Consider the following 22,998-nt stretch of genomic DNA (forward strand, 5'->3'; position numbering starts at 1 on the left):
AACATGGCTAAGAGCATTAGCTCGGTAATGCATGAATATCGCTGACTTTTCAGCGATATTCATGCATTTCGGCCGATTTTTATCGCTTAGGAGATAAACCTTGATAATTGCAAGGTTCCTAAGCGATAAAAATCGCCTCAGCTCGGCGATAAAAATATTGCCGCTAAGCCAACATAGCGATAATTATCGCTAGTTGTTGGTAATATGCCCCAAGGTCTTCCAAAATAAAGTAAAAAATCATATATCAGAAGATATCATCAATAACACAGACATAGCTAAATCAAACCAAGCCAGCAAGTGTGATCTATGGGATACATGTGAACACTGGCATGGTGGCAATGGCAGCTTTACAATTTGATGAGCAATGAGAATACTGGCACTGCCCTGCATTTATTCTATAAATGCTTGGCAGTGGGGACTTAAGGTATTGAAGGAGAATGTGAACCTGACCATGCAATGTATGCATTTCAGCCTGATTCCATGTAGATGCTTGCATGATGGTTTTACATACTGAATAGGAAAATGAATATGAGCAAGCAAATTATAAATTTCATACTGGGGCAATGCAAATGGATTAATGGTGATGTTGGTTTTATATACTGATGAGCAATTTGGAAAATGCCAATGCAGAAGTTTCGAAAGTAGGACACCAGGGTATATATGTATTGGCATTGAAAGGGTGATTTACATCCTCAGTAACTTTGAAAATTGGCCTGACAGTCTTTGCATGTCATGGAACTGTGTAAGAGGCTGTTGAAATGTATGTTTTGCCCAATGGGGCACCATGGAAACTGCCATGACAATTTGTTTTTTATATATTGTGGCAAAGTGCACACTGGCATTGGTAGCCTGGTGGACTCCTGCACAGTCAGAGCCCATATTGCATTATTTCATCAGTTCTGTGCTGCCATGTAAGACTTCTAGCCAATATATTTAGACACTTGTGTTGTTAATTGCACTGTACATCCCCTTAAAACTCTATGGGCAAATGTTTCATCTCATGAGAACCAGTTTACTACCTGAATCCAGCAACCCAAACTGAAATGTGACCAGTTAAACTGTTGCCAAGTTATTACCATTGTGCTGCATCACTTGTGGTACACACCTGTATTATTAACTGGGATTTGTTTAAGCTATATACCTTTTTGTTGAACTGTGCATTTATGCAACATAGTGTGTAATATCTGTCAAATATTTAAATTCATAATCACACGACAAAAAGTCACAGACACACAAATGCATATTTTCAGTAGCCCTGCCTATAGTCACTGATTCTGTGTGTCAATGTGTGTCTGTGGTTGGGATTTCTCTGTGTGCTGCCTTAGTCTAGTAATCTGTGGCACTCCATTTTGTTGCATGTGTTCACTAAGAGGGTTGTGTCTTTCTTCTCATCTTCTTTAGATGGGAGATCCAGGCGCCCAGTGTCTTTTTAGGTCTGCCATTTAATGTAGCTTTAGCTGTCAAACCAGACTATTGTTTTCCAAACATCTAATACATAAAGTCCAAAAAATTCACCCATAGTATTCATTCAGAGGGGCTTTGGGTTAGCAGGCTTCATCCATTGGTTTGTTAAACTGTCACTCAAATTTTTCTTCCACCCACCACAGCATACAGAATTGGAAAATGGCTTAACCCAGTTTTCCCATTGGCTCTCTTCACTCTGTATGACAGCACAAACCATGCGCACATTGATCAGATACACCTAAAAATAGATCCTTTCCCCTAAGGGACAAAGGTGTATAAGCATATGCTTTTTAATTTATTTTTGTATTTATTTATTTGTGATTTTTTATAGCGCGAACTAGACATGAAGGTATCAGAGCGCTTATATTAACTTTAAATGCAAACGACTTATTTTCAGGTGCCAATTTAAATAGTAATTTACTTGCTAATTCCTTTTCAAAGTTGTTGTTATAAAGTCTTTAGCTGACAATGCAACATTGTAGCTGCCTGCAATTTTAGTGCTGGGATAGGTGGCAATTTATTTTGGTATCCTTCACAAACAAATGCATGGAACAAGGGAAAGGGTAGTTATTTGAATAAAAAGCATCACTAGTAAAACAGTCATATATATATAACATTTTATAGCAAGCATAATATGGCCACACGTAGGTATGGCATGTTTTCCTCTTCTTTTCGAGGCATATCCTTGCAATAAAATATGAAAAAAAAAATAACCATCCTACCAGCTGACCACGCACACGGCAAGACCTAATGGCTTTGCCAGAGCTTGTTTCGGATTTTGCGCGCACCGTTGTGTTTTTGATTGGAAGAATTAGTTGTTATTTTTTTCAAGCACTGGGTGGGATTACTTGGTGTCTGCTCACTGGATAGAGATCAGTAAGCAGGGTTAGAACCCCAGGAAACGTGCTTACTGGGCAGGGTTCTGCAGCTTTAGGCAGAATTTGTTGATGCATGCACAGTGGGAAAGGACTGCAAGCATCAGACAGAATTCTTCGATGCATACTAAGTGACAGGGTTCTGCAAGCGTCAGGCAAAATTCCACAGTGCTTACTCACTGGGCAGTGTCCTGTAAGCATGGGGCAACATTCCATGATGTTTGCTTACTGCGCAGGGTTCCGCAAGCATTAGGCAGAATTCCCTAGTGCATACTCACTGGACGGTGTTCTGTAAGCACAGGTTAACATTCCATGAAGCTTGCTTACTGGGCAGTGTTCTGTAAGCACTCGGTAGAATACCATGAAGCATGCTTACTGGGCATGGTTCTGCAAGCATTAGGCAGAATTCCCTGGTGCATGCTCACTGGGGGGTGTTCTGTAAGCACAGGGTAACATTCCATGATGCATACTTACTGGGCAGGGTTCTGCAAGCATTAGGCAGAATTCCCTGGTGCGTGCTTACTGGACGGGGTTCTGTAAGCATTGGGTAGAATTCCATGAAGCATGCATACTGGGTAGAGTTCTGTAAGCATTGGGTAGAATTCCATGAAGCTTGCTTACTGGGCAGTGTTCTGTAAGCATTGGAATAGAATTCCATGATGCATGCTTACTGGGCATGGTGGTTCTGCAAGCATTAGGCAGAATTCCCTGGTGCATGCTCACTGGGCGGTGTTCTGTAAGCACAGGGTAACATTCCATGATGCATACTTACTGGGCAGGGTTCTGCAAGCATTAGGCAGAATTCCCTGGTGCATGCTTACTGGACGGGGTTCTGTAAGCATTGGGTAGAATTCCATGAAGCATGCATACTGGGTAGAGTTCTGTAAGCATTGGGTAGAATTCCATAAATCATGCTTACTGGGCAGGGTTCGGAAAGCATTAGGCAGAATCCCCTGGTGGATGCTCACTGGGCAGTGGTCTGTAAGCAAAGGGTAGAATTCCCTGGTGCATGCTCACTGGACGATGTTCTGTAAGCACAGGGTAATATTCCATGAGGCTTGCTTACTGGGCAGGGTTCCGCAAGCATTAGACTGTAATCCCTGGTCCATTCTCACCTCTAGACCCTTACTTACCCTAAGTGCTCATCAAAGGTGATAGAAGGAGGCTACACCTCAATTTTACCTCTAAGGGGCCGATTCAGATCTGGGTCGAAAATCACTCTGACCGAGCCGGATCCGGGGTGTTTTCCGACTGATCCGGACTCCTGCAGTCCGACCGAGCGAATACGATGCGGCCGTATGCTGTCGGACTTGGTTTGGTCAGACTCCCATAGAAGTCAATGGGAGCCGGGCGTACGGCGCTTACATGGGCTCCCATTGACTGAATGTGTACGTTGCGGACAAGTGCGCCCCCTACAGTGGGTACGCACCGGTGCCATCCGCAGCGTACATGCCTGTGTTGGGGAGACCCATGGGTCTCCCCTTGTGTCCGAATCGTAAGGCTGCGGGTAACAGGGAGTCCGATGCGGACCACCAAAGTCCATCTCCGGAAGCTATTGCGACCCGGAAGCTCCAACTCAATCAGGCTGTCCGAATTGACCATCATACTAGCTCCGAAGTGAAACGTCTCCATTGCATGCCACGGTTTGCTTACGACCGAGTTGTACGGAGCGGTTCGGATCCGGAAACGATTCGGACGGAGAGAGATTTCACGCTTGTTTGCATCGTACGTCGACGTCCGGACCCGTGTACGAACCGGACAGTAATTCAGCCTCCGAATCGGGTCCGCTAATGCCAAACCCGATTCGGAGCCCTTCCGACCGAGATCGGAATCGGCCCCTAAGTGTTTACCAGCCGTCCGGTTCAGAAGCTACCTATTGGACTCTCTGCTGATCAATACTCGGGTGCACTCTGATACAAAACCTAATCTGAGGTTATAATATATTATATTATATTATATTATATTATATTATATTATATTATATTATATCATATTATATTATATTATATTATATTGTATTGCATTATATTATAATGATTACTAATAGGAAAGAGTGATGATAACACACGTTTGCACTAATCGAACCATTATTGCCATTCACTGACACATTTTCTTCTGATTGTGTTTTTCAGGCGATGGAAACCCCAAAGAAAGCAGCCCATTTATTAACAGCACCGACGTGGAGACAGGGAAGGAATATGATGGCAAGAACATGGCCCTCTTCGAGGTAAGGCTCAGGTGGGAGGCAATTGTAATGGCAGTGGCGAGAGTGTGAAAGTGAGGGACGTAGAGGCGAAATCTTCATTAGGACTGGAAAGCTAAGCAACAATAAATGAATAGAGTGCACAGATGTGAAGATTTAAAATGCATATAAAAAGGGAACTAGAAACATCGAGTGTAGCAGATGTTGTATGTCAGACTATCTGGGTCATTATTATCGACTTGCACCAATATTGACTGCAGAATATTTTCTATTACTGTGTTGACCTTGGGTACAAGGGTGGATTTTAATGAAAAATGATGCTTCTAGCAAGGTAGAAAGGTGGAGAGATGTTAATGTTAAAAAGTTTTATAGAGCGCATGGCTGCCTGAGGGCTTCCCAGTGCTAAGAAATCTAGCTGCAGAGAGGGAATATATTTGGAAAGTGACTAAGGAAAAAGCCAAGTCTTCAACTTTTTCCTGAATCTGGATTCCACTTCCAGCAGTCTTCATTCGTGGGTAAGGCATCCCAAAGCTTAGGTACCAGGTGTGAAAAGGATCTGCCACTCCATCTTGCTCTCTTAATTCTAGTAGTTCTGAGAAGGTGTTCTTGGGATGATCTTAGACTTCTCTTGGGGACCTGAGGCTCCACCAGGCCTCTGATTTTAGGTGGATCTCTGTTGTTTAATGCTTCATGTGTCAAGCACAGAGCCTTAAACTTGATCCTCGCATTAATCGGAAGCCAATGAAGCTGTTTCAGATGCTCTCTTACTGATTCATGGCTAGGGATTTTGCACAGAAGCCTAGCCCCCATTTTCTGTACTATTTGAAGTAATTTTATAATGTATTTCGGAGAACCCAAATGTAAGGAATTACCATAGTTACAGCAGGAAACCACCATAGATTGGAATATGGTTTTCCTTAAATACTCTGGGATCAATTCTGAGAAGAGAATGCAAATACAACATAACTTTATGGAAATGTTATGAAATAAAGAGTGATTGGGAGACATGGGTCAGTGTAGCTTTTAGGGATAAGGGAATGATGATGGGCCAAACAAATGGTAGTGGTGAAAGAGTTGGTCATGTCAAAAAGCTTAGTTAGGGGAACAAGGGTGGAGAAGGTTGGCAGTGAGAGAGCGGTGTGGTATTGAATAGAGCAGGTTGGTGAAGGGGAAAATAATGAAGAAAGAGGGTAGAGTGTGTTAGGGAAAGAGTGGTGGGGAAAGAGTGTGAAGGAGATGATATTAAAGAAAGAAAATGGGAAAATAAACATTTTGGTGCGAAGATGATTTTTTAATAAAACGACAAAGGTGGGAAAAAGGTTGCGGAAAAAGGTGGATGTGGTGGAAGAGTATTATGGTTGATAAGAAGAGCTGTTGTGTGGAGATGATGGTGAAGATAGCAAGACTACATGTGTTTGCTGAAGATGACTTTAGGGATAAACGGATTCTGGGATAATTTGGATAAAAGAGAGATGTGTGAACATTGTGCTTTAAAACTGATGCTGGGAAAAAGAAGATTGTATTGTATTGGATTGTAATTGTATTTATATAGCGCTTACTACCCCTGATGAGGCGTCAAAGCGCATTTTCAGTGAGTAGCATGCTACTCAAGAACCCATAAAGGATTAGTGGTGAATTAGTATAGTGAAATATTAAAGTGGTGGATATGTTAGTCAGTTATTTGGATTAGGAAAGGATAGTGGAGGGATAGAAGAGGGAAAAAGGTTTGCATTTATATAGCGCTTGCTAAGATGGTGCTGAAAATAGAAAATGCTTGCACGTAAAATAGGATTGTGGGGTAGAAAAAGGTAGTTTTGAGCAAACAGTGGTGTTCTTTTAATACAGTCATGTGTCAAAGAGAATGGTGATGGTGTGAAAGGCTCGTAATGTAAACAAGAAGGACATAGGAGGAAAAGTGTGGTAGTGGTATGAAAAGGATTTTGACATAGAGAAAAATGGTATGAGGAGACAATTATTTTGAGCTGAGGAAGAAGTTTAATCACATTGGATGGCAATGAGTCAAAGTGAATGTGAATGAGTGGTTCTAAGGAATTGAATTGAATAGCGATGGTGGTTCTAAAGAGTTGAGACGGTCCGGCGGGAGAAGAGCAGATCTTCACAGTGAGAAAGGCTAGGGAGGTGAAAAGTTGGCGTTGGAGCAATAGAACATAGTGGTAAGGAGTGTAGAATGATGTAACGAGAATCTAGTTATGGTGAAAGAAGAGGATGATGTGGTGAGAAAAAGTGTTGTTCAGAAATGAAGAATGATGGTTATTTGAAGGTGTTTTTTATGAGGATGTTGGGTTGACGAGGAGGATGGTGGTAAAAGAATAAAATGATGATTGGAGGCTATTGAGAAGGGCGAGTTAGTGTGTGGAAAAGCTCTGCGGTGAGGAAAATGTAATAATAGTCAGGAAGGGGATGGTTAAGAAGAGAAACATTGAGGAAGTGGACACGAGAGAAGAAAAAGATAATGTAAGGATACAGATTCAAATAAGAAGACACCTGCGAGGCGGTAATAATGAGCGACAGATGATGAGGAATAAATGGAACAAGGAGTGTGGTGGCATGTAGAAGAAAACATTTATTTTTTTCCATTGGCGTCCAAGTGAAGAAAATATTTTCCCTGCGAGTTGCAGTTGCATAATGTGCTACAGGACAGGCTCCAAGTAGCAAACCCTGAACACAAGTGGTTAAACTCAGACAACATCTCACTGCACAAATTTGCCTATAGGCACATCAAATTTAGCCCTGTTTGTAATTCTAGTTCTCTGTAATGAGTATCCTCATTAAATTCACAGACATAAAATATATCTGCCTGTGCAAGGGATCTGGAAACATTTAACAAAAATAACTTTTTCTTTTGACAAACTAAATAACAATGCTTTTCTAGGTTTGTCTTTTTTAAACAGCATCTTTTAGCTAAACTTTACTTTAACAGGACTACTGTACTGCCATTATCTTCTTCTGAGCCCCATCTTTATAAAGAAAAAAAGGGGAAAAATTAAAAAGGACTTCAAGTAGCTATGCATAGAAAATGGATTCTGCAAGTTTATGGAGGTCAAGACAGGTGTTGTGGTCTCATATGTACATGGTTCGCAATAGGGGAACCATACATTTGGAAATGATTATATTAAATTCCCTTGAGAAGAATCTTTAAATAGGAAATGTCTTTAGAATCTGTAAAAAGCCAGTAGGCACTAGAATGGTGAATAATGTTTGAGGAGAGCATTTCTGATATACTGTACTAACTTCTAGGGAAACCTAATGAAGTGGGTTTGTAGGACACGTTTGGTTGGGCAGTACTGTCCCTTACTGGCATGTTCTGTATCAGCAGTCTTGGTCAAGTTCCATATGTATGATCTCTTTCAATTAAATCAATTGATGATATTCTCTCTGGCCTCACAATCTAATTCTGTGTAGGATATTTGAAAATGAGGTGTAGGCATATATTCAATTTTTTTCATTGAAAAGAGAATTTATTGTGCGGTTCCCCACAGGCGAACATTTCATCCTAGTATTTCATTGTTGACAACCAATGTCCGATCTTTTGAAGAGATCTTCATAAGGGTTCTGCTTTCACATTCCACCACTTGGAAACTGGATTTCTATAAACTATAGATATTGGTCGAGGAGCCAAAGCCAGATTGCATGAGGCTTCTTTTTTGAGTTTTCTGTATCTTTTTCCTCTTTTTGAGATAGTACACCGTGGCTATGTTGTCCATCTGCACTAGCGCAGTTTAATGTTATTGAAGCAATAGATAATTTGTCGGTAAAATGGACTACCCTGAACTACATCATATTGAACATGTACATCATCCCCTTTTCTAATCAAGATGGTCCATCTGTGCTCCTCACTTTACCGGGAAGGCATTCTTCACTACTGATAGTATGACATTTAATTCTTCAGGGCTCTCCCAGAAGCATAATTTGCACATTTTGACCCAACACCGCCTTATAAGGTTTTGATAAGCTATTGGTGTTAAGACTAGCTTGTCCTCCCAGTCTCACCCCTTCTGATACCATAGATATTCAGAACATTCCTGCAGAGGTTTCATTAACAGCCGCACATGCGGTACAATGAAATGCAGGGCAACGTTGAACCCAAATGAGTCAGATCTCTTGGGCTGTCGATCGAGACTCGGATTGAGGCAGAAGACACATCTGCCTGATAGAAAACAGCCTTTATGCAGTAGGAAACATCCTTCCTTCCGTTGTTCTCAATAGCAACATGTACATGGTGATGGATGAATTCACTAATTAGTCTCAGTCACGGCAATCACTCGGTGCATTGCAGTCCATGTTCTTTTGCCCTCCAATCCACCCTAGACAAAAGCCTGCCGTATGCAAATCAGTACAGACACTTTTCCTTGGCGGGACAGTCCAGTCCTGTAAATTCCAGACGAGGCCCCACCAGAAGGGACCATAAGCAACCCCAGATCAATTTTGTCCTACTTCGGGTTTTTCAGTAGAGTGTACTGTGAGTCCAATGGCACAGTGAGCATGTGACCCACGTCTGGGCATAAATGTCGCATTTAGGACATCAGCTGCAATACCAAGCTGATGGAAAGAGTGCTGGAATCAAACCCTTCCCCTGGCAATCACTAGAGGCTGCAATCCAGTCCGCTATGTTTTGCTCACCAATTTTCTCTAGACAAAGTCCCACCTGATGCAAATCAGTGCTGACCCTGCTCCTCATGGGAACTGCCTGCCCTAAACTGCAAGGTGAGGATCTCCACTAGAAGGTACTACAAGCAACACCAGACCAGTTTTGCCCCACTTAGGGTTTCTCGGTAGAGTGTAACTTTGGTCCTATGGCACAGGAGCGCGGGATCCATGTCTGGGCATACCTGTCGTACTTAGGGTGCCAAATACAACAATAACAAGGAGATGGATGGAATGCCAAAATAAATGAAAGGCATTGGCAACTGTCCGAGCCACACTTCTGTCCATCGTTTGTCACCCACCATGCCACTCTAGACAAAGGCCTGCTTTATGAAAATAAATACTGACCCTGTTTCTCATAGATACAGTCTGTCCCAACCATCTTGGTGGCAAATATCACAGATTTTAATCTCTGTGCCAGGACACAATTTAATTTCAAGCTTTTTTTAATCTAAAACCCACATTTTTGAAGTTTTTTTTAAAGTTGTCCAAAGATCTTAGACAACTGCAATTTGCCTTCAGGAGTCAGTTGTTTAGGTATGGCATGATGTAGATTTTCAATTCCTGAGATGGCTGTGCTGTGCACAGGCGGGCTAGACCAGTTATCTGTTAAACCTAAAGTCAATATTTGCCAGTTGAATGCAATATGTTCTTCATAACTCTTCAGCAGTGAAGGAAAAATCTTATTGATTGGTGAAACAAAGTCCCTCCACTCTTCCATAGAGTTCAATCCTTCTGCAGTGGAATTACACACACTGATCCATCTGCATTCTAGTCTTTGAAGAATCAGGGAAATATTTGTGTAAATGTTCTATATGTGCACATCTATTTATAACAACCTGCTTTAACTCGTTATTCCTTGAGCTATGTCATATTGATTTTCAATGCTACGTCTGTATTATCCTTGTCTCCTTGGAAGTCTTGCTCTAATTTGTGGCTTGCCCCCGCACATCAAGCATGGATCGCATTGGTTGCTTGCATCGTTTCCATCTTAAGGCCCCGCCCACCTTCGTCTCAGGGTGGACACTCACCCTCTAGAGGGTTGGAACACTCCTTGATTCAAGCCTCGCTTTAGCCCAAGGCTTCGTCCCATCCCCATTCAGTTTCTATTTCAATCACGCGCTAGGCCTGAGCGCGTGTTAGACAGATCGGCACCTACATGAGAGAGGATCCTTGCTCCGCATTTCTTGAATCAAGTTGGTATGCCGCATGAGTATACACCGAACTGCTGATGCTCTGAAATTATTATAGCAAGGTCTCCTCCTCAGCACTACTCTCCTTAAGGCTCTCTGCCAGTTCCTCAGAGGCTTCTGAAGCACTACTCTACCCATGGGAAGCCAGTTTACCTTCTCTAAGGTGTTTGACATGCTGTGTGTATCCCACCCAGCTATTACAGTATAGTGTGGCCCTTTGTAATGCTCACTCATTTATTTTTACCACCTTGCAGAGGTATTTTTTTAATTACTCAGTGTGCATGATCACTCCTGCATGTCACGACCATTACCATTTAGGTACCACTGGTCTTATTACTATGGTTATTCCCACAATGGTCCACCTCCACATCCCCCTCATTGTTTTTTCCTTTTTATTTAGGATGTCCCTGCAATTATAAGTCCTGATGAGATCCCCTCACCCTTCATGGGGTCGAAATGCCATCGACAGATCAGCGCAACACAAAGAATGTTTGTTGACTCTGTCCATTCTCTCTACAAGACATAGCAATAATTTCTCAGTAGTTGTCTGTTACTTAACAAAAGCCCTTTTTGTTTATTATTTATTGTAATGTGGTAATGTGCATTATTTTTTTTTGTGCCAGGGCACTGGGGTCACACTGTGCACACTCTATTTAATAATATTTTTTTCCTATGACAATATTCGTAATTGGTAGTTCAGGGTACAGGCCAGTCCTCATGACCGGATGGTTGTGATTGTACTGCTGCATATATAAGCTTTCATAAATATTCTTTTTGTTTTACAGTGGTGTCTGTTGTGTTTTTGTTTGATTTCTGTTATATAAATGTGCCAGATTCTATTTGGGCCTGGCAGATGTTGGTCATTGTCTCTGTAAAACTTCTTTTGTCCTCTTTTTAATGTATTATCCTTTTTATGTAATACCTATGTGAATCATTGTAGCATAAGACTATTACTAAAAGTAGTGAGGTCATAAATTGGAAATATTGTTGAAGAAATGGATTCAGCTGAGTTGGGGGAGGAGACACTCCATGAAGGTTGTACTGCTAAACATTGACACCAAGAATATTGTAAAAAGAACAATTTATGGACAGAATGCAGAACAATGTCCTACATTCACCCCAGGACAGAGATCTGGGCCTAAACCATTGTTTTTTTGCTCCCCATGCCATTCCAGTTTGGACCCAGCCATATGCAAATCAGTCTTGACCATGCGCCCAATGGGAACAGTCCAGCCCGAATTGCCAGGCCAGGTCCTCCCTGGACTGGAAGTAAGCATCCTAGGACCGGATTCGGGCTTTCAGCCCTCATCAGCCAGGATAGCTTGACTCCAGTGGCATGGAAAGCACAGGACCCACGTCTGGGCATACCCGTCCACTCGGGGTGACAAATGCAAAAAGAACAATTGATGGACAGAATGCAGAGCAATGTCATACATTCACCCGAGTACAGGGATCTGGGCCTAAATCCATCGCTTTTTTTGCTCCCCATGCCATTCCAGTTTGGACCCAGCCATATGCAAATCAGTCATGATCCTACTCCCAATGGGAACAGTCCAGTCGGAACTGCCAGGCCAGGTCCTCCCTGGACTGGAAACAGGCATCCTAGGACCGGTTTCGGGCTTTCAGCCCTGACCAGCCAGGATAGCTTGACTCCAGTGGCATGGAAAGCACAGGACCCACATCAGGGCATACCCGTCCCACTCGGGTGACAAATGCAAAAAGAACAATTGATGGACAGAATGCAGAACAATGTCATACGTTCACCCTAGTACAGATATCGGGGCCTAATTCCATAGTTTTTTTGCTCCCCATGCCATTCCAGTTTGGCCCAGCCATATGCAAATCAGTCTTGACCCTGCGCCCAATTGAAACAGTCCAGCCCAGACTGCCAGGCCAGGTCCTCCCTGGACTGGAAACAAGAATCCTAGGGCCGGTTTTGGGCTTTCAGCCCTCATCAGCCAGGATAGCTTGCTGATAGTTCTGAAAAGACTATTAGAGGTTGATGGTGAAAGAGAAGGTGGTGGAAATAAGGTGTTGTTTGTGGAATCGAGAAGACAACCCACAGGAAAAGCCAAATGGCATGAATAAACAGCCGCGGCCGCTGCATGTAAGAGCGGTGGGACCGGCTCGGAGGGGATTTCGAGAGACGACCACAAGAGAAAATTAAATAAATAATGAATTTTCCCTCGTGGTCGTCTCTCGAAATCCCCCCCAGCCGGCCCCACCTCTCATTCCTGCAGCAGCCGCGGCTGCGAATAAAGTCTGTGTCAACCTTGCAGGAATTAATTGTAACAGTTCAACCGCAAGGAGATTAAACTGAGGGTGGCAACATGGGCATCGTTGCCCATTAGATGATGTGAAGGACAGATCAGGATTCAGCTTAAGGTGGAAATTAAGGTAGACACTGCTAAATAATGTTTGATGAAGATACCAAAGAGGTGAGTGGGTAGAATATGGGTTGCGAGTAGAGATTGGCAGTGAGTAAAGAAAGACACTGAGATGAGGGTGCTGCAAAATATGCAAATACAGGAATGGGTGTGGTTTGGAAACTTAAAAGGTTTGGCAATAAAGACGGCTGGTCGAAGTAATGGAGGTGAAACAAGACAGTGGTGCTGAGTTTTGTGGACGAATCTAATGTAAACATTGAGGATCTATTATGTGCGAAGAGAAAGGTCACTTTGGAAAAAGCATTTCAGAGAAGGAGGGTTTTGATGGCAGAGCCAGATTTGAGGCTATGCTTTTGGAATAAAAAGTGTGTATCTGTATTTATTTATTATGGCACTTTTTTACGAAAATGCTGTAGAGAAGAGGAAAGCATGATCAAAATACAGAGATGTCATGACAAGAAAAACAGCTTACAACCCGGGTCAAGGTTGGTTAGGTCATTCAAGTTCATGTCCTTTCTGCAGTGCTTTGCACCTTGATACGCTACATCTGTTCCTAGTGTGGACAGGAAGTTCATTCCACAGTTTAGGCGTTGGAAGGAGTAAACACACGGAAGGAAGGGGAGTGACTTTGGGGGTCTTGGAACCCACAAAAGAGTGAGGCCAAAAGAATTAGGGGTTACATAGTGAAACAAGAAAACCTAAGTGACCGAGGAAGAGGGCACATTTAAAGATCAGGCAAAGAGAGTGAAACCTCAATTAAAGAAGCATGGGGAGACAACCAGTTTGGACAGGGCACAGAGAGATGTGGGCATGATGCACAAGGGGAAATTAAAGCCAAATCCAGGAGTCCCGAATAATTAGAAGTTGATCAGTGATAAATTTGGAACGATAAACAGAAAGAGAATATTATTAATTTAGAGAGGTGGAACAAGAGTTTGAAAGAGAAACTCAAAGAGAAGAAAAGAAGAAGTTATCAGATGTTATGAATGTTGTACAGAAGGAAACAACAGATTTGGAGACAGTGGGCATTATTCAATTGTGGGCTTCTGAAAGATCAGTAATTCTGTGTAATATTCATGTTCTGAAAGTCCTTTGGTTCTCCATAGAAAGTGGCCAACCATGGATCTCTGTGCTTTCTCCAATGTTCAGGAAGAGATGGACACCAGCCCCATGGTCTCTTCGCTCATTGGCGGCCTGGCGAACTATACCAACTTGACCCAAGGGGTGCGGGAACACGAGGAAGCAGAAAACAATGAAGGTGCCAAGAAAAAGCCCGTACAGGTATGTGGAGACAACAGAGCTGTAAAATGTTCCTCTCTTTTGTGAGTTGTCTGTTGACGGCGTAATCTACATAAAGTGTTTCCCCCTTGCATATTAGTGAAGCATTGCTATTACTTTTTTTTATCATCTAAATCACTTTCTCAGTCAGGGAGAAGTCAGTAACAGTTAGGGTGACCATGTGGCTCCTCGTCTCTACAACACCATGCTTCTGGTTACTGAGCTTTCATTTAACACACTGTTGCTTTCTGGGAGTTGTAGTCTTGGTTCAGAACATAAGAGGGTATATGGTGTGTCAAAATTCAATGGGTTGCAAAAAGGAAAGGTGGACTGAAAGATGGTGCCCATTGTATGTAGCCATATGACGCCATTATCTGTAGTACAATAGAATACAATATTACCTCTGGCAGAGAGGGAAGAAATAAGCAAAGATAATGTTTAGAAGTTTAAGAAAGGTGCAGGGAGAAGCAGTTTTTCCAACCGAAGAAATGAGCAGCGAGCTACTTCTTAGAACTAGATACTTGCATATTCCTCAGGTCTTGACTCGATAATTTTTGCAGGTTTTACAGGTTTGCCTGTGAATTAGTAAGGAATCTGCTCGTTTTTGTAGATTAATTGAGGTGTAAGAATCCCACGACAAAATCAGCAGAATTACCCCAAGCTGCTGAATATTACCTTCCTTGCAGTGTAAGTATTTTAAAAAGTGGGTCCTGTAGAAGGGGCCCCAGTCTTTTGTCTATGTCTTTTTCATGTTGAATTGTATACCCTGATGGACAGAATAGGACTTCAGAGAGCAACATTGCTATTTTGTAATCCAAACAAAGCTGTATTTAGCTTGGTTTTGGTCAAAATTGCAGTCTAGCATGGCGACATTGCAGTCTATTGACCATGTTCATTGTGAACCGTCTATCATCTTTGCAATAAAAAAGTAAAGTGCGTTAGAAAATGAATTACATGCAGCGTTACCCAGCGGGCTTGTAATTCAGAGCGAAGGCACGGTAGGAGCAACTTTTTTCTTGAACAGATTTCTAGGTAAAACAAATGCACCTACTGTTTCTTTCTTTTGAATTACCAGTCTGCATCCCTGCCCTGCAGGTTGTTTCATTTTGTCATGGAAAATAAGCTGCTGTTTCGGCTGTTTATAGTAGAAGACAGTAGTCTTTTAACAATAAACATAGTAAACAGACTGCAGCGCACCCTGTATTACCCGCTAAAAGATAATGTTCATTTCACCAGCGTCATATAGGTCTAAGAACCAGAAAAGCCAGAGCAAAGTTGCCCCGCGTGGTTGGACTCGTGGTGGTCCCTGGGCCAGTTTCTGAAGTTCTGGGTGGACTTAACCCCCGCCCCCAGTAATCCCCTTTTATTGTCTGCCTACGGGAGCGCAAGCAATACTCGCTCACTCACTTCCCCAATAAAGGAGTTTTGTCTAAATGCATTTGATGCTTGTGTAAAGTGGTTAAGGCGAAAGTGGTGTAGAGTGGAACCCAAAAGCACCAGGTAGGGGCATTCCATCCTCATAAGTCTTCCTCCCCACCAGAGTTACGTAGTGAGCTTTAGCTCCACACCAGAACCCTCCAAAGCAAATTAGCATCTCATGCCTCCCATCCCTCCCCAACATGGCCGACCACTGTCACCCCTGACCCAGTATAAGGGAGGGTTGACCCACCCCACTTCCTGTCGAACCACCATGCCCCAAGAACCACATGAAGCCGATAGCCAAACAGGGAGGGAGGGATGGGAACTCATGTGGCGAGGAAGACAATACTCAGAGTAATGTAGATTACCAGTAACTAACCGGGGCATTACATCCTCAAAAGTCTTCCTCGCCACCCGAGTTACGTAGTGAGCTCAAACTTACTACATAATTCATGTGGCGAGGAAGACAATACTCAGAGTAATGAAGATTACCGGTAAGTAACCAGGGCATAAGTGATGTCTAATCATTTGAGGTTCAGCGCAATCAGTGCACTTGAATTTGTTTGCAACGGGAACCCCACTACTGTTTGATACTAGAGGGTGCACCACATTAAGATTTTTTTTAAGGAGAGGGAGCTCACGTTGTGCCATAGATTGCACGGTCACTAGGGGCTAAATTACATATTGTGCCCAAACATCCCAGCATGCAAAGTAAGTCAAGAAATAAAGACAAGCTGACGGTCTTACATATGATATAGAGTCACTTTGAAGTTATGAGCAGGTGATCTTATGAATCATAAGTAATAAGGCCGGCATACAATGAGGACACATTGACTGCCTGCCTGGCTACCAGCCTAGAGCATGAGGATCTGATAGATGTGAGAGTTCATCACAGACCACAGCTGCTGCAGTCTCTGGGTCTGAAGAGTAAACTAAAGACCCCTTGAGCTCAGGGCCGGATTGGCCATTGCGGGCACCGGGCAATCCCCCGGTGCACCGCACAGGTGGGGGGCGGTTTTGGGCCCCTGGGGGCCGTTTTTGCGGCCGTTTTTGCAACATAGCTGCAACATCGGCCCTGTACCAAAATCGGCCGAAAACCGGCCCCGGCAAAGAGCCAAGTGGGGAGGGGGGGACTGGCCGAGCACTTTGTCAGGGCCGGTTGTGGTTCCCAGTCCGGCCCTGCTTGAGCTCGATGTAACAGAGTAGAACATTCTTATGCACACTTTTGAGCCGAGAGACTGGAGAAAAGCCTTATCATAGCTTAAAGGCAGGGCTGCTGGAATTATATGGTGCAATGGCCACTGTGTTTACTTCATAGTTAAGGATTAAAATCACTAACCACATAGTCCACAGTCTACTGCATAATTTCCATGTACAACACAAAGCGTTGCTTCTAGCTCAAATGGATCACACAGTTCTTGAACAAAACCTGCCACATATGGCGCTGCACAGTAACAGACCCTTTATAAAGGTTACATCTCAGTCATTGATTGCTGCATTTAGGTATTAAACTGGCATTAAAGAGGTGAAACATTTTCCGATACAGTATTATTTTGTGGGGCAAAGGTAAACTAGGGTAATAATACTGCCATAGAATGTGCTGCACTATGCCGCATAATTTACCCTTTTGTCGCATAAGTTATTCAACTCTTCTGCTTAGCTTGGTCCTCCATTGTCTATTACCTCCAGCGACCCTATTTCAATGCAACCTTTACCATATGGTAAGGAGAGGGTTAAGAAGACATTCATGTATACGGACAGAACATGTTCTGTTCTCCTGCTCTACTCTACCCTTCCCAGGTTTTTTTGAGCTGTGTGAACTATAAAAATTAAAAATAATGAAAAAAACATAACGTTTACAGGGGTCTTAGCAGAAACTATTGATGAATGAAAAATAGGATCAGATGTAGATTTCTTGCACAAAGGTAAAAAAAAAGAATGGAGTGAACATATGATGGACAGCAATTACAACTGAAAGTGAATAACATCCTGTCATCTGTGTTCGCGTGGTGAGGAAGTGCCATTGAATGGACTCCTAAGTACCCCGGGGGGACTATCTTGCAACACTAACATGTTTATATATTGAGTGTGTCCCTCGAGGGATGGGCCAGAGGCAACACAGCCTGCAGTGTGTGCACTGCAAAGAATCAGACAGTAATGATAGTCAAGCCTCCGGGCATGATGGCCGTCGTTTTAAAATGTTGCAGCAGTGAAAAAAAACATACCTGCCTAAAACCATAAACTGCAAGGTCATGACACCCAGGGGGCAGAAGAGCAAAGGTAGCTGTTAACCGCATCGCTGCGGCAGCTATTTTGCTGCAGCGCTAAGGGGGGCGGGCGGCCGCCGCCCGCATGCTGGTGACGGAACCGCTCCGTCATCAGCCGCGGTTGGGCTGTGCTCATGACGGAGCGGTTCCGACATGGCCCCGCCTGCTCAATAGAACGCCCAGCGCAGGCGCGGAATCCGCGCTGCGCAGGCGTGGCTGCCGGGCCATGACGGAACCGCTCCGTCATCAGCACAGCGCCACCGCAGCTGATGACGGAGCGGTTCCGTCATCAGCATAGAAAGGGTTAAAGTGGAACGCCAGTGGGGCTGTCCTTGCCTCGTCCTCCTGATGAGGCTCAGGTGCTTTCTACCCTATACGACATGAGTTCGCCACGTGGCAGGTGCTGTATTCATCACTTAAGCACCATTGACCTTAGTGAATCCTTACTTAATACTTACGAGGTGACCCAGGAGGGCACAAATGCAAACTGATGCACTTTTTTATCATCATAAATGCAATTTGGAAGGACGTTGGTAAAATTACATTTTTTAATTTTTGGTGTGAGCAGAAAATCAATACATACTGGGGAGTCAAAATAGAAATATCGATTTTCGCCACTGTCAAAAAAAGTTCTGAGCTTCTCAAAAAGAAATTGCTCAAGTAGCAGACTTTATACATTAATAACGTGGTGTTAAAGTCGTGCGGATTAGCACAGACAGAAACAGGGTCTATAATCATGTCCAGGTTTCTACTTAATTTCTACATTTGTTCCTGAACGCCCTTCCTCACCAACTGTTTTTAGATACAGATTGGGGATATTATGTCCCTGTCGGTATGTTTGCTTGGCAACTGCAGCTTGTATATTTCGTGTTCAAAGACATGCAAACATTAAGGGAGAAGGATCTTAATGTACTAACATTTGTGTGGTCTAAAAACATGTGAATTTTCTTTTGTAACAACAAAACTCCTTTTCAAAATGTACAAAATTCCTTTTCCAAGCCGAAAAATTGTATTCAAATTGTAAAAAGTGGTTGTCAAACCTTTTCCAAATCACACACAGAAGGGAACATGAAAGAGGCATTCCACTCCTCTTTTTGAGTTGCAATGGGGAGAGGATGTGGCCTAACGGCTAGAGCGGTTGACCTCGAAGCTTGGGAACTGGGTTCGAGTCTCAGCAATGACGCTGAACATCCTGTGATTCTGAGCAAATCACTTAATCTCCCTGTGCCTAACAAAATTAATATGTCGACTTGTAACATAACTGGTGTTCATATATAGACTTACAGCCTGATTCATCAATCTCCCGTTTTGCGAGCCCCTAAGGAATCGCTATTAAGGACTTGCAAAACGGGATTCATGTAGGAATAGCAAAAAATATTGCGATTCTTACATGTTCCTTATTTGCGATTAGCAAATTGCTAATCGCAAATAAGGAATAACTCCCCATTCATTCCTATGGGCCTGTAGGCCCATAGGAATGCATGGGGAGTTATTCCTTATTTGCGATTAGCAATTAGCTAATCGCAAATTAAGATGCGATTTCAAGGGTGAAGGGGTGTCCAAAGGACACCCTGTAGCACCCCTGAAATGTAATCTACATTGGTGTTGCGCACACACATGTCCAAAGGACATGTGTGTGTGTAACATGCAACTTAGAAAAATGCATTTAAATGACCTCTTGGTAAATAGCGGCCCAAAATTGCAATTTCGCAATTTTAAAATGATTCATGAATTGCATTTAAGGAATCTCAAATAGAGATTGCAAATCTTCGCAAATGTGCGAATTCTTTAATAGCGAATTTTGCATTTGGGATGATGAATCCCAAATGCAAAAATTGCACTTGCAAAAGGCAAGATTCTGAGAATCTTGCCCTTTGCAAGTGCAATTTAGCTTGATGAATCAGGCTGTATGATCCCTTCGGTCGAGTTCACGCTATTTAACCCCTTGCATGCGCTGCGAATTTTCGCGCTGTGCGGCCGTTTTAAAGAGTGGGCGGGATCATGACGGCCCCCAGCCGACATCAGCACACGCCCACCGTGATGCATGACGGACGGGGGCCGTCATCAGCATGGAAGGGGTTAAAACTCCACAAAACAAAAAAGAAGTACCCATGTTTTTGACCAAAACTGCAGTTGCAAACAGTAGAAAAAACACCACCGATCAAGTTGGGGTAATATTTGAGACTTGCGTTGAATGGCCTCGAGGAAGCAGCAAGCATTGGTCCAGGACATCGGTGCATGATCCCCCAATATGTTCTTAAATGGGAAAGATTTTTAAAGCAGGAAGCAGCACGTCCCTTCAATGAACACGGGCTACTTTTGGAAAAAAACATTTTCCCTTTCGGGAAAACAAATTTAAGGATGATGGTCTGCTTCCATCGCGAGTCATCACCACTTCATTTGCAGCTAATCTCCAGAGGGTTGCAAAATGAAACCTATGTACTTAAACTTAATTAGGCAGGTTGTTTAATGATCCCCGTGAATGATCAATTTGTGATGCCGTCTATTAGTACACATGTTGCATCACAAATTACATCCGGTTCGCGAACCAGTCATGTGGAATTTGCATTTCTCCTAGTTAGTTTGCTAAAGGAGAGAGCACAGCAAGCCCTAAATTATCTCCATTTTCTTTCAGAGAGTGGGGAGGCATACCTTATATGGTTACAAAGTATCGAAGAGGAAGGTTTTAAAAGATAGGAAGGCTTCTCCTTTGGCATTCCTACCATCAACAAAAAAACAGCCTAGTGTTCCACACCAACACTTTGTCTTCCTGTATCCTACCTGTAGCCCTAACAGATGAGTTTTTGTGTTTTTTTGGACATCAATCCTACTACATTATAAGTCAATAAATAAGGACTTAGGTAAGGGTAAGAGATAAATAAAATAAGGATAATTATTAATACAAAATGTCAGGTAAAAAACTCAATGGAATTGAAAAAATGGGTTATGAAATTAAATTAAATGAAAAGAGGATTTATAAAGCGCAATAGCTACCCTCGGGCGTCCTAGCGCTAAATGAACAACACTAGCAGGTGAGACAGCTAAAAAGATTTTATTCGGATTTAAAAAAAAAAAAAAGGTTTTTAGATGTTTGCTGAACAGGAGAAGGTTGGGCTCGCATCTCAAATGGAGGGGGAGGGAGTTCCAGAGTTTGGCTGCGTTATACGAGAATGATCGGCCTCCGCTTCTGGATCTCTTAATCCTAGGGACTGTGGCGAGGAAGGAGAAGGCTGATCGTAGCTGTTTGTTCGGGTGTTAGGGGGTGATTAAGGAGTGATTGATGGCAGCCCCCGTTTTCCAAAATGCTCGGTGGGAGATACAGAGAGTCTTGAAGTCGATTCTCTCCCAGACTGGGAGCCAATGAAGGCTTATTAGACCAGGCTTGGCTGTAAGGCGACGAGGGATCTGAAGAAGTGTTCGAGCAGCACAGTTTTGTAAAATCTGCAGCTTCCGTAGGGTGGTTTGAGGGGCTCCTAGGTAGAGGGCGTTTCCAAAATCAAGACGGGACAGCATTAGACCTTGGACTATGATCTGCCTTGCCCAAAAGGGCAGGAGAAGAAGAATCTTCCGAAGTAGCCTGAGAAGCCCGAAACAAATGGCTGATAGTTTGGCTGCCTGGCAGTTGAAGCTGAGGGATTTGTCCAGCCAGATGCCGAGGCTCTTTATTGTGTCCTTGGGTATGGGAGGGGAGCCAAGGCAAGAGGGCCAGAGTACGTTGATCGTGGGGGAAGGGGGATTGCCTAGGAGCATTAGCTCCGTTTTGTCTCCATTTAATTTAAGACATGAGGAAGTCATCCATTTGCTGACTTCTTCTAAGCTGACCCTGAGATTGTCCTGTGCTTTGTGTGTGCCTGCCTGATTGCGGGCCACCACTAGCTGAGTGTCGTCAGCATATGTGATGATTTTTATCCCGAACGGGCGGACTATCTCAGCTAGTGGGCTCATGTAAATATTGAATAGCGTAGGGCTCAAAGAGGAGCCCTGCGGCACCCCACAGCCAAGGGGCTTGCTGGGGGAGGTGTTGTCGCCCTCGAAGACCTGGAATGAATGGTCTTTTAGAAAAGATTCAAACCAGGCAATTGCTGTCCCTGAGACTCCTATGCTGGTTAGTCGGTGCAGTAGAATTTTGTGGTTCACAGTGTCGAAGGCTGCACTTAGGTCGAGGAGGATGATTGCCACCGATTCTCCTCGGTCCAAGATCTTCGTGGCCTCCTCCGTCACTGCAACCAGAGCGGTTTCGGTCCCGTGCATGGGACGGAAACCCGTTTGGGAGAGATCGAGTAGGTGGTTGGTCTTGAGGAAATCTGTCAGGACCTTATTTACATGTTTCTCTAAGATTTTGCTCACCCAGGGTAGCAGGGAGATCGGGCGATAGTTGCTTGGGTTATCTGGGACCAGATTTGGTTTTTTGAGAAGAGCTTTGACCATGGCTAGCTTCCAGGGAGGTGGGACGATGCCTGTGGAAAGGGAGGTGTTGAGCAGGTCCAAAATGGTGGGGAGGATATTGGTAATAGCAGAGAGCAAGATGCGTGGAGGTGCCGGGTCGTTTGGGGAGCCGGACTTTACCTGATGCATAATGGAGTCGAGCATCTTTGGGTCGAGAGGAGGAAGGACTTCAAGAGTGATTGGGGGGTGCTGCCCAGATTCCAGTGGTAGCGTGAGCGGGGGGTCAATGTGAGTGAGGGGAAAGGAGATGTAAATACTTTGAATTTTTGGGAAGAAGAACTCTGCCAAATCGTTGCAACAGGTTTGCGTGTTGTGAGAGGGAGGGGTTTTTTCAGGAAGCTTGAGAAGGGTTTTTGCAATATGATATATTTCTTTTGGCTTGGAGGCAGCTGCGATAATTTTTTCTGCAAGGAAATTTGATTGTGTGGTTTTAATTTCGTTTTTTTAGGACCTTATCGCTTCCCTGTAGGTGGTTTTCCTTGAAGGGGAGTAGTCTAGACGCAACTTCCTTTCAAGTTTTTTACATTGGCGTTTCATCTCCCGTAGTCCGGGGGAATACCAAGGGGAGGTTTTTAGATTGCACTTGGGCTTGGTGCAGCTTACAGGAAATATAGAGTCAAGTGATTTGGAGATCCAGCTATTGTAATTTTCGTTGGCTAGGGAGGGATCTTGATTTTTGGGGGTCTGGAAGTTTCTATAGCTGTTAGCCAGTTCTCTTGGGGAAGTTTTGACCAATTGCATACCTGACGTGCGGTTATGTTGGGGGGGCAGGCTTGGCTACTCCAAACGACGGGGATCAGA

General features: G+C 43.6%; 1 protein-coding gene across 1 annotated transcript in view; it reads left to right on the top strand.

The window, feature by feature from the left end:
• Positions 1-22,998, top strand: part of SLC12A5 (solute carrier family 12 member 5) — a 503,432-nt gene that overhangs the window by 23,372 nt on the left and 457,062 nt on the right. The window contains exons 2-3 of the mRNA XM_078652979.1: positions 4,472-4,566; positions 13,937-14,068. Coding sequence (XP_078509105.1) covers positions 4,472-4,566; positions 13,937-14,068 — 227 coding nt within the window. The remainder of the gene's footprint in view (positions 1-4,471; positions 4,567-13,936; positions 14,069-22,998) is intronic.

The sequence above is a fragment of the Lissotriton helveticus genome, chromosome 7, assembly GCF_964261635.1.
Source record: "Lissotriton helveticus chromosome 7, aLisHel1.1, whole genome shotgun sequence".
Taxonomy (NCBI): Eukaryota; Metazoa; Chordata; class Amphibia; order Caudata; family Salamandridae; genus Lissotriton; species Lissotriton helveticus.